We start from the raw sequence: 12103 nt of genomic DNA, 5'->3' as shown, positions 1-12103 counted from the left end.
AAAGCTTGGGATCTTAGGCAAACCATGGATTTTGAATCATCTCCATATCAGGTATATAGCTTGAGTTATGGCCAATGCAAACAGACTACGCATTATTGGACAGCCCATGACCTATGTGAACTAAACGTTGAATAACTCAAGATTTACTTCATATTTTAGGGTGATTATTTTTTGAGGTGAAAGTTAACTTCATTAGCTTTCCAATGAGCTATCATAGGCCTTAACATTCATCCGGAGCTATGAGATATGGCTTCTAAAAGATGCATCTGAATTCCTGAGTTGTTCTCCAACCCGGTTTTGGTCCGTCTTCTGTTTTGAGGTCCAGGAGCTTTGCAAATGCCAAAGTCATGAAACCAAAGCCTAGAATGAATAATTTAGAGAGTTTGGAGCAACTTTATCTAGGGTCATTGGTCCTAAAAATGCAGGTTTAAAGAAGTAGCTTAAGAACACATTTTGTCTATCAGAAATTGGGCTGTTTTAGAGAATGGGAGAAATGTCGCTTTCAACTTCCTTCTTTTGGCTAAACAAGGGCTGGGCACGACTAGGGACTCCTCCTAACCTCTTGTGCTTGAATATTTGCAGCTGCCAAGGTCCCTTCACCAAGGTCTTACACATCTAAATTGACCTTATGCAAGCAAACAAAACTGAATTTAGCTTTATTACTTTATGCTTTATTGTTTTCTAGTCTTTATATTCAGTTTGTGTAAGATAAAATAGCTGTTATTTTGTGCTTTTGTAAGGCCCTTTCGTGGCCCTTAGATGTATGTATGATGGATGGACAAGATTGTATTGCTTGGTCTATATAAACCAAGAAAACCTAATGAGAAAATCAGATTATGTTGAGTTAAAATTATGAGTTTGAAAACTGAGTTTTCTACTTCTTTTCTTCTTGCTTAGTGCGGAAAACCCCTCATTACTTAGTGTTTGAGGAGGAATTTAGTTCATGCTTAGTGATCTTGAACGAGATTCCGAGTCTTGAGCCTGCTTAGTGATCTAGCTCAAGTCATATCCTTGGTTACTTGCATTGTTTTCGTGTCCATTTCAGTCACAAAAACAACCCATTTTCGAGTCTAATTCTGTCCAAAATCGAGTCTTAAGAGTTTTACTCCAAATTGGTTATCAGAGCTTTGGTTGAGTGTTCATCTTTCCTAACTACATCTAAAACTACAAAAACAACCCAATGAGTGAAGAGAGGTTTTCAAAGCTTTGGTTTGTTTCTAGAAAAAAACAGTTTTACTTAAGTTGTTGTGATTCTGATTTTTCATGGGTAAATCAGTAGCTATTGGTGTTGTACCCTATGTTCCATGCTCAAAGATGAAACCTTGTGATCTTGGTTCCATTTCCAAGTCATTAGAAGCAGCTATGATGAAGTTGCAAGCTCTAACAAAAGGGTATGAAGGTGATGTGCATACAAGGAGTGCAACAAGCACCCATGGGGTTCCAAGGGAACCAAAACCTCCTGATTTGTATCAAGGAGAACACCTCCTGCCCTATGAGTGTTCTAATTCCTCTCCTACCCTTAGAAGCAAAGGTAACACACCATTACTTCCTTCCTTTAATGGTGAAAGCAGTAGAGCATTTGTGTCTTGGTTGTTTGATGTTGAATGCTATTTCGAGAACAAGTGTTTTTATGATAAAGAGAAGTGTAAACTGGTTGTGTCTTCTTTAAAGGGTGTTGCTTTGTTGTGGTATAATACTCTTACATTTTCAAGGAGGATGGAAGGGAAGGGTAGAATATGTTCTTGGTTTAAACTTGAAAGGAACATGAGATTAAAGTTTCTACCTTCTTCTACCATGGATAATTTATTGGCTGAACTTAAGACCCTTAAACAAAATTCCTTGAGTGTTTATGAGTATTCTAGATTATTTGAGGAATTACACTTTGTGTGTGACAATGAAGTAAGTTCTTTTCTAAAGGGAATCAGATTTTACAATGGCTTGAAATCTGAAATTGCTAGGAGGATTAAATTAGAAATGATGCATTCATATGGTGAATTGCTTGAGTTGGCTTTGTGTGTGGAGAAGAGCTTAGCAAGGCCTGAAAACAATGAGGTTTTAGCTAAAAGGGAATGTTTAGGGTTAACCAAAACAGTTGGGATAGAGGAGAGTTTAGACCAAGGAATTGTCATGCCATGCTTAAATATTGCTTGTCCTAAATCTAAGCCCCTTGAGCCAAAGGTCATGAGCACTTATGCTGAAATGAATAGCTCATGTAGTGCTATCTTTGAGAGCCCATATCTTGAAACTAAAAACCCCTTCAACTTATCACATGAACCTACTAGTGAGGAGGAGAGTAGCCATACCCTTTCCTATGGGACCATCAATGACCAAGCTACTGATTTGGGGCCTAGAGAAGTGATTGTCGACAAAAGACTACTTAACCCTCAAACCATGGAGTTTGGACAGTCCATGGTCATGTTTAATGGTGGAACTTGTTCGGATTCAAGCAAGGGTAAAGCAAGAAGAGAGTCTTGGGTTGTTCCACACTCAAGTGTACCAAATCGACCTCCTACATCATCATCATGGCTTTTGCTTCAAAGCCAACATCTTGGAAGGTATAACTTGTCACAAATCAGCTCCTCACTTTCATTTTTATATGTTGATAAGGTTACAAGTTAGTCATGTTCAATTGGGTGCGATTTCATACATGTTAGTCAAGGAATCCAAGCATGTGAATGCTAACATGTCTAAACTGTTTTGGAGTAATGAGTTGATTCATTTTGAGAAGTTTAGAGGCTTGAAGTATATTTCTTGGGTGTTGTTGATGTTTCTAAGTAGGGTTGCTATTTTTGAGATTGTCATTCCTATTTTCTCATGGTGGAAGCTATTTGTCAACAATGAAATTGGTTCGTTTAACACCTACTGTCCAATTCTGAAATTCTGGTGTTTTGGATTGAATGTTGTTCAAATTCATTGTGAGGGCTTGTTAGGATTGTTTGGAACATCAAGGAGAGGTTCTTTACATGTTGTAGATGGAGTCCATGCTCATTTTGGGAGGATTGTGTTGATATTAAAACACCAAAACAGGAGCAGCCCCTTGAAAGCATTGATAAGCTCCAATAATAATGTTGTTCCTATTTTGGGGTTGGATTTAAATGAGTATATGTTGCTGGTCATTCAAGATGATGTAGTTGTTGTTGAGCTTAGAGTAAAGGCTCCTTGGCCTTGGGATGAAGGATACATGAGCTCAATTGAAGGTAAAACAAAAAGGAACACAAGTAAAATCAATGAGCCTTGTATTAGCACACAAATTTCAGAACCAAATGTGAGGGTTTCAATCCTAAGCCTTGAACAATCCACCCCAATCAAAGAGGAGTTGAAGCATAGTGAGCCATCATATTTTGGGAATGGTATAACCCCTCTCTTGCCATACATAATTCTGGTCTATGATCCGGGAAGAAGTCATGAGAATCCATCTCTTAAAGTTGCGCTTGATCTTTTGATGAATAAGAGGACACGAACCTTGCCAACAAGTCTCTATATTTTGATCCAACAGAATTTGAGGGCAAATTCTTTTGAATAAAGGGAGTTTGCAACAAAATTTGTTGCATTGTGATTCATTTTTAAGCCAAAAGAAACAGTCAAGTAACATTCACAATTGAATGCATTTCATCGCTTTTTGAAGTGTCATTACAAAGAAGCCTAACTGCCAAGCTCTATATCTCAAGTTTTACTCATGCAAATACGATGATTCTTATGTCATTGGAAAGCTTGGGATCTTAGGCAAACCATGGATTTTGAATCATCTCCATATCAGGTATATAGCTTGAGTTATGGCCAATGCAAACAGACTACGCATTATTGGACAGCCCATGACCTATGTGAACTAAACGTTGAATAACTCAAGATTTACTTCATATTTTAGGGTGATTATTTTTTGAGGTGAAAGTTAACTTCATTAGCTTTCCAATGAGCTATCATAGGCCTTAACATTCATCCGGAGCTATGAGATATGTCTTCTAAAAGATGCATCTGAATTCCTGAGTTGTTCTCCAACCCGGTTTTGGTCCGTCTTCTGTTTTGAGGTCCAGGAGCTTTGCAAATGCCAAAGTCATGAAACCAAAGCCTAGAATGGATAATTTAGAGAGTTTGGAGCAACTTTATCTAGGGTCATTGGTCCTAAAAATGCAGGTTTAAAGAAGTAGCTTAAGAACACATTTTGTCTATCAGAAATTGGGCTGTTTTAGAGAATGGGAGAAATGTCGCTTTCAACATCCTTCTTTTGGCTAAACAAGGGCTGGGCACGACTAGGGACTCCTCCTAACCTCTTGTGCTTGAATATTTGCAGCTGCCAAGGTCCCTTCACCATGGTCTTACACATCTAAATTGACCTTATGCAAGCAAACAAAACTGAATTTAGCTTTATTACTTTATGCTTTATGCTTTATTATTTTCTAGTCTTTATATTCAGTTTGTGTAAGATAAAATAGCTGTTATTTTGTGCTTTTGTAAGGCCCTTTCGTGGCCCTTAGATGTATGTATGATGGATGGACAAGATTGTATTGCTTAGTCTATATAAACCAAGAAAACCTAATGAGAAAATCAGATTATGTTGAGTTAAAATTATGAGTTTGAAAACTGAGTTTTCTACTTCTTTTCTTCTTGCTTAGTGCGGAAAACCCCTCATTACTTAGTGTTTGAGGAGGAATTTAGTTCATGCTTAGTGATCTTGAACGAGATTCCGAGTCTTGAGCCTGCTTAGTGATCTAGCTCAAGTCATATCCTTGGTTACTTGCATTGTTTTCGTGTCCATTTCAGTCACAAAAACAACCCATTTTCGAGTCTAATTCTGTCCAAAATCGAGTCTTAAGAGTTTTACTCCATCTGGGATGGGAACCGAGACGATGGTGACAGGACAAGGGGTCGGCTGGCCGGGACCGACCGAGAAAGACCTTACCGGAAAAAGCCAGGGGAAGGGACAAAGGGGTTGCAAGCAAGACTTCGACGACAGGACAGGGGAACGGAAGGACGGACGATTCAGATATCTACAGGGAGGGAGACCAACGCCGCCGATTGACCACTAAAGCAGAACCACCGGCCGTCACAGAAAGAGGAGGAAGATCGAAGACAAGTAGTCGGAAAAAACAAAGGGAGAGGCAAGATCATTCGCCGGAGTTAGGCCGAGGAAATAGCCTAACTCCGGCGAAGGGTAGGGCGAGATCAAGGGGGAGGTGAGTGGTTAGGGGAGGCGGCGGCTCAAAGTGGAGTATTAGGGTTTTTTTCCTTTTAGAGAGGGGGAAAGTTAGAGAGAGAGAGCGTTTGTAAGATCAATGAAGTTAATGCACCAATTTTAAAATAAAGTTTTCCTCGCTCTTCTTTCATGAGGTATGACCAAAAAGGGTTAAAGTAATATGAACCCTATACATATTTTTGTTTAAAGCCAAAAACCAATGACTAATCATCGGAAAGGGATAATTATACGCGTAAGTAGAAGTGGACTCGTAAACGATCGAAAGAAATCTTGGATTCTTGGGTCAAGACTCAAGACAAAGATGGGGAATTATACAAAACCACTAGTTTCTTTTTTCTTTTGGCAGTATATCCAAATAAAGTTCATTACTTCATGAATCGTGAGTTTCACTACCCATATTTTCTACGTCCGGTCATCATAATTTTAAATGTACTATTAATAATTTAAAAGGTAAGGTAATAAATAATGAATTTTTTTTCTTAATAGGGGTTTAAATCCAAAATATTTACAAAAAATGGTGCTCCTTCCAAACAATTTATAAGAAATGGGTTCACCTCATCATAAAGGTTAGATTTTTTATATTTTTAATAAAACACAACATCTCGTTGTCTCATACAGTCACATAAACATGTTTGACAACTATCCTTATTTGTCACGATAATGCAATAGACTACATTTACTATTTGAACGTTGATTCTGTACCCAAAAAAAAAAAACTATTTGAACGTTGATTGAGGTTCGAGTATCATATGTGCTACAAAAGATTAATTTTCATATTATTTATTTGAAGGTTCAAACAGATTTTTTGAAGTAGTGGACCTCTTAAACTCATTTGACGATCCTACATACCTATGACTCTATGAGTAGATGGTCTTTGAGTAGTTTACTAGAGTACTTGTCTATATTGTGTTCATAAACAGCAGGACGCGTATTTCTGGCTTCATACCTTCTTTAATAAAGACAATTACTCATATTAGATTTGTGAAACTAAACCGTATAATGATATTGACGATTGGGTAAATAAAGTATATTAAAAAATTCTTATGCTTTTTGTCACTTGAGAAACGAATTGTGTAAAACAAAATCTTGAAAAAAAGTAGGGAGTAAACAATTGTGCACACACTTGGTAGTTCCTTCGTAGTTAAGGGTATAAAAAATGTATAATAATTTATTCAATCAACACAACATTATTGCTCCTACAGTCCTATATATAAAAGCTATGTTTGGTGATCATGGAAAAGCACTATCCACTAGCTACCCAACAAACAAAGTGTACCTTCATTCATTTGGCTTCCCTTATCACATCACATATAACACCAAACCACAAAGCCAATTCTAAAGAAAAATCCAACAACTTTCATATACACACAACATATAACTAGCTCCTATCGTATTTAATAGACACTGAGCTAATGTTATTGTAACGACTACTCGATATTAGTCGTAATCATGTACCGGAAGAGTAACACGATAATAGGGTTCTTAAACTTATTTACACTCCTAATGTCAATCCCTATAATTGGTTCAGGATTTTACATGGCAAAAAACAGCTCTACATGTCAGAATTTCTTACAAACTCCACTTCTAGTACTAGGTTTCCTAGTTCTAATAGTATCATTAGTAGGTTTCATAGGAGCATGCTGTCACGTGACACGGGCACTTTGGTTGTACTTGATCATAATGCTGATATTAATTGTGGTTTTGATGATAGTCACGGTGTTTGGGTTCGTGGTGACGGGTCAAGGTGGCGGTGCTCCGGTACCTGGAAGAGTGTATAAGGAGTATCATTTACAGGATTACTCAAATTGGTTAAGGAATAGAGTTAAGACCGATACGAATTGGGATAGTATTAAAGGGTGCATTCTTGGGTCTAAGACTTGTGGGAAGGTTGTTGGTTGGACTCCTTTTGATTATATGAGGAATGATATGGCTCCACTTCAGGTAAAGGCCTCATTATGCTCCAAATTATATTTCTCACATTTTTAAGTTTGCCCTGCCAAATTTCCCAAAATATATACTCGTATACTTTATGGCGGAGCTAGGGATAGCTAATAGGGGTGGCGATCAAACAGTAGGATGAAAATTTCTCAGTTTTTAGTTAAAATTTCCGAGCTTTATTTTTAGGTTCATTCCATTATACCATTAACTATTCGCCCATTTGAAATTTTGGATGTCGCTGAGTTCAAATCCTGGCTCCGGCAAATAATTTGATGTGCATATCGGTCTATATTAAGTATGTGATTATAATGGTGATGAGTTTAATTTGTATGTAGTCAGGATGCTGTAAACCACCGACGTCATGCGTATACGGGCAAACAGTGATAATGGGCCAAGATCCGGATTGCTATAAATGGAACAATGACCCGAGTGTGTTATGTTATGCTTGTGACTCTTGCAAGGCTGGAGTACTTGAAACCATAAAACGAGATTGGCACAAACTCTCTGTTCTCAATGTAATTGTTCTTGTGTTGCTCATTGCCCTCTACTCCATTGGCTGTTGTGCGTTCCAAAATACACGTCGGGTCGAATCCACCTTTCCATTTGGGCTCAACCGCATGGGTAAAGTCCGAACTGGATGGGATTTTTGGTGAGTTTGGTATCGATTGGTTACTCGAAGCAGGAAATCGAGTACTATCTGGTGGCGCTGTATCATTATGTCACCTAGTTCTCCAACTTGTGACAAAACTCTCAGAACAAAGAACTGTAAAAATAGATTTATGTATGTGTGACTTTTTGTTTGTCTGATCTTCATAGTTCATAGTAGTTCATACGGTTTTCTAAAGAATTATTGAAGAAACAACTTTATAAATTATTTGAAGTAGATATATATGGTGGCCGGTGCCCCGTGTGGAAGGAGATAAGAGCTTTGGTAGTTGACTAGTTGGTACTGATAGTGCTAACCTTACCGGTCAGTGGTCACCAAACTTGAAATCTACTATAGAATAATATTAAAAGACAAGCATTTTTATTTTCTACCTTATGATAAATACCACATAACAAGCATATAAAATTACCAAAAGAATCCTCAGAAATAAATTAAAATTCCTTACTAATTGTCATTCTATATTTTGTAACATATAAATCGGTAAGTTAAAATTAATTAGTAGGTTGTTTAAGTTAAAGTTGCCGATGGAAGAATCTCCCGCGAAATAAAGCTTACATTACTTATATATTAAATGCCCATTTCTATTAAAAAGTTTATCTATTTCTATTAATTAAGTACGCAAATTGAATATTCCAATCAAGCCGATCCTTATGCGAAATACAAGAGTTACGAGTCATTCCCCGAATGTAAACCTGAAACATAGATTAATAATTTGCTACCCTCCAAAATTATAGAGTATAATATCTTCAGAGCATAAGTTTTTTTTTTCGTGGGCAAAGTATCAAAAAACAAGTTAACTTGTTGGTAAAGGAGAGAGTAAATAATATAAAGAGATAATTGTTTAATATTTTGATGCATATTGCAAGTAAATTAGAGGCCTTTATATAACCTTACATATGACATTTTAACGTAGAAACTAAATATATAAAATAAATACTTCTACGTTTCTATCATAAACTAAATAACTTATTCTCAACATTAACACACTAACTCATAATATCAATAACTCACCTTTATACTAACGCATTATTATTGTAATAACTTATTAATTTGAAGCATTATTCAACACACCCCCTTGCTTCAAAGCTTGCAAACACCCATCTGTGATCGGAAATCGTCAACTTTTGCTATTGAAAGTGACTTCGTTAAAATATCCGCTATTTGTTGATTTGTTCCACAAAACTTGAGCTCGATCATTCCTTTTGCAACCATGTCACGAATGAAATGATGTCGAATATCAATGTGCTTAGTTCTGCTGTGAAAAACGGCATTTTTTGTCAGTGATATTGCCGCTTTATTGTCACAGTAAATAATTGTAGGAGACTTTTGCTCATGAAGGAGACCTTTTAGCAACCGTCTAAGCCAAATAGCTTGACATGTAGCTGAAGAAATTGCCGCATACTCTGCTTCAGATGAGGATAAGGCTACCGTCTCTTGCTTCTTTGAACTCCATGAAATAGCTCCCGAACCAAGAGTAAAAACATAACCCGAAGTGCTTTTTCGATCATCAAGACAACCGGCCCAATCACTATCTGTGTATCCGACTAACTTGAAGTCTGATACTTTTGAATAGAAAATTCCATATTCGGTAGTGCCGGCTACATACTTCAAAATTCTTCTAACTGCTCTAAGATGTTGTTGATGGGGCATATTCTACACCCGCTGACCGAGTCAACATATTGAGCAAGGTCAAAGATATCCAAAGCAAGTCAACACCTTGGACAGCCTAGCCGACGCAGCCTGTCGGCCTGTCCCTCGAGGCCTGGCAACTAGCCAGCCGGGAGACAAATCCGCGTACTCACATCCAAGACCCCTCGGCATGGAGTCAACAGGGCCCGCCGGCCTGCCATGGATCCCTCGGCCGAGGGTAGAATGCATCTTTCCACCGCTCCGCCACTTGGCCACTTGGCCACTACGTGACAAAAGGTGAAAGTCTATAAATACTCCACTTCTCTCAACGAGAAAAGGATCCGCAAATAATCAATTAAACATACTAATCTGGTATAAACTCCCTTATCTCTCTACAATATACTTTGTGCCAAGTAACACACAACTTAATCCCTTTAAGTTTACTGACTTGAGCGTCGGAGTGAGTTCGCTCGGTACCAAGCCGAGCCCTCAGTTTGTTCATCGTTTCAGGAGAGGCCGAAAGGAAGAGTCAAGCAAAGTCTTCATTCTACAAGCTTACGTGGTAACAAATCGCTCGGAACTACACCCGAACAATTGGCGCCGTCTCGTGGGAGCCATACTAAAAGCTAGTCAAATCCCTTACAAAAAAAAAAAAAAAACACAAAACAAAACCCACCCAACAAGCTAAGAAGATGTCGAAACAACAAGAAGCAATTGTGACCGACGAAATCGCATTCTATCGGATGACACACCACAACTCGAGATTGGGCGATCCCCCACCGGCCGAGTAATTCAACCGGCGTACGGGATGCCAATAATACTGTAAACACCGCTGTTCGCACGGCCATGTCACCGTCATGGGACATGTGGTCGATGCAAATCAAATCGGTTGCTCCCGGACCGATGGGTAATACGCCGATCACCCCCGCCGCAACGACGGTGACGGGGCAAAGACACCCGCAGGTAACCAGGGCCCATAAAGTGACTCCGATCAACTTGACCGGAGCAATACAAGGAGCTGAGCATGCAAGGACACCGGCAGTGCCCGTGGTGTCAGTGGTTGACCAAAGTCCTTCCCCACCTCGCGGGAGGACAGCGTCGTCGCGGCAACAACGAGGCCACCCCCGAAGAAACGAAGAAAGGAGCCCGACTCACCGTCGGTCGGATAACAAGGAGCCCTTCCCGCTACGGGAGAGAAGCCGGACTAGGAATGCGAGGAGCCGATCGCCGCGTGTCATTCGGCACGTGGTCAGACAGCCCCTCCATGACTACGTTCTCGAAGTCCCGGTGCCGACCAAGCTGAAGCTGCCGTCCCTGTCATACAAAGGGGACAGTGACCCAACCGACCACGCCGAGGTTTTCGAGTCTTACATGTCGGTATGGGAGCAGCCTGATGAGATATGGTGCCGAGTCTTTCCAACAACCCTGCACGAGATGGCCCAGAGTTGGTACAAAGGGCTACCTAATGGTTCGGTGTACTGTTATGCCGACCTCAGGGATAATTTCATAGCCCAGTACGCTTGCAACAAGCGAAGGGCCGTGGAGACATCGGATCTCCTGACTATCCGACAGGGGGACGACGAGTCCCTCCGGAGCTACGTCAAGAGGTTCGACGCTAAGGTTCAGCAGATTCGTGAGCTAAACCCCGAACTGGCGGCCTTCGCACTGATGAAAGGCCTGCCGAGGGGCGATTTCAAAAATGAGCTCATCAAGTGCGAAGACCTCAATCTAGCCTCCGCCAGAAAGATGGCCGACCGAGCCATAAAGGTGGAGGACTACCACAAGACCTGGGTAGGCCACAGCGAAGCTGGGCAACCAGAGAGGAGGAGCCGCCGGGAGAACACTGACGAAGGTCGCCGTGACAATAATCGGTCACGACCTGAAAGATCTAACAGGAAACAGAACTCGGCGGGCGCCGGGGGGAGTTCGGGACCATACACCCAAAAGCGGTACCACGGTCTCACCCCCTGGTCAAATCACCGGCCGAGGTCTTTGCCCTGAGCAAGAATGAGAGGCAGAAGTGGTCAAGGCCCCTCAAGACAAAGGCGGAGGGCGACGCAAGCCAATTTTGCGATTACCACGGCCAGCCCGGCCATAAGACCGACGACTGTCGGCATTTGAAGAACGCCATCGAGGAGCTGATCCGAAAGGGGGCCCTCAGCAAGTATGTAGCTAGGCCCCCGGAATCAAGCTCCGACGGGGCGAATAGGAAATCGGTGTTCCAGAGGATAGGAGTGATCCAGGTGGTTATCGGAGGTAACGAGAACGAAGGGTCAGCTAATGGGCACAAACGGCACCTAAATGAGCTTTACCAAGCCATCAACTTTGTGCCCACCACAGCGATCCCCGCTTCCACCGTCCCCGATATAACCATCGAAAAGAAAGACTATGAAGGAGTCGTAGCCCCACACAAATGACCTACCCGGTGGTCCACCTTGACATAGCCAACCACTTGGTTAAGAGGTGCCTAGTTGATACAGGCGCCTACACAAACATCATGTTCAGGGAATGCTTCCTCAATCTCGGTCTGAAGATTGAGGACCTGAGCCCCTGTACCAACCCACTATACAGCTTCTCGGGGGCCGGCCTGGTACCCCTGGGATCAATCAAGTTGCCGGTGATGTTTGGCCAGGAGGATACGGCCAAAAATGTTTGGTCTGAGTTCGTGGTCATTGATG

The 12103-nt window shown here is 40.8% G+C and overlaps 2 protein-coding genes across 2 annotated transcripts; one reads left to right on the top strand and one right to left on the bottom strand.

Annotated features, from left to right (window-relative positions):
• Positions 1 to 6551: 6551 nt before the first annotated feature.
• On the top strand, positions 6552 to 8001 carry LOC141647902 (tetraspanin-6-like). Its single transcript, XM_074456269.1, has 2 exons — positions 6552 to 7132; positions 7465 to 8001. Exons 1-2 carry the CDS (start codon positions 6641 to 6643, stop codon positions 7780 to 7782), a joined length of 810 nt encoding a protein of 269 aa, XP_074312370.1. The 5' UTR covers positions 6552 to 6640; the 3' UTR covers positions 7783 to 8001.
• Positions 8002 to 8876: 875 nt separating this feature from the next.
• LOC141649568 (secreted RxLR effector protein 161-like) lies at positions 8877 to 9446 on the bottom strand. Its single transcript, XM_074458253.1, has one exon. It carries the CDS (start codon positions 9444 to 9446, stop codon positions 8877 to 8879), a length of 570 nt encoding a protein of 189 aa, XP_074314354.1.
• Positions 9447 to 12103: the final 2657 nt, after the last annotated feature.

The sequence above is a fragment of the Silene latifolia genome, chromosome 3 (assembly GCF_048544455.1).
Source record: "Silene latifolia isolate original U9 population chromosome 3, ASM4854445v1, whole genome shotgun sequence".
Classification (NCBI taxonomy): Eukaryota; Viridiplantae; Streptophyta; class Magnoliopsida; order Caryophyllales; family Caryophyllaceae; genus Silene; species Silene latifolia.
Note: the sequence above shows the minus strand (reverse complement) of the source record. Positions and strands in the feature narration are given on the sequence as shown.

Coding starts and splice junctions, on each gene's coding strand:
- LOC141647902 (XM_074456269.1), top strand. CDS start 6,641: ATGTACCGGAAGAGTAACACGATAATAGGGTTCTTAAACTTATTTACA. Junction 7,133..7,464: donor ATGATATGGCTCCACTTCAG/GTAAAGGCCTCA, acceptor ATTTGTATGTAG/TCAGGATGCTGTAAACCACC.
- LOC141649568 (XM_074458253.1), bottom strand. CDS start 9,446: ATGCCCCATCAACAACATCTTAGAGCAGTTAGAAGAATTTTGAAGTAT.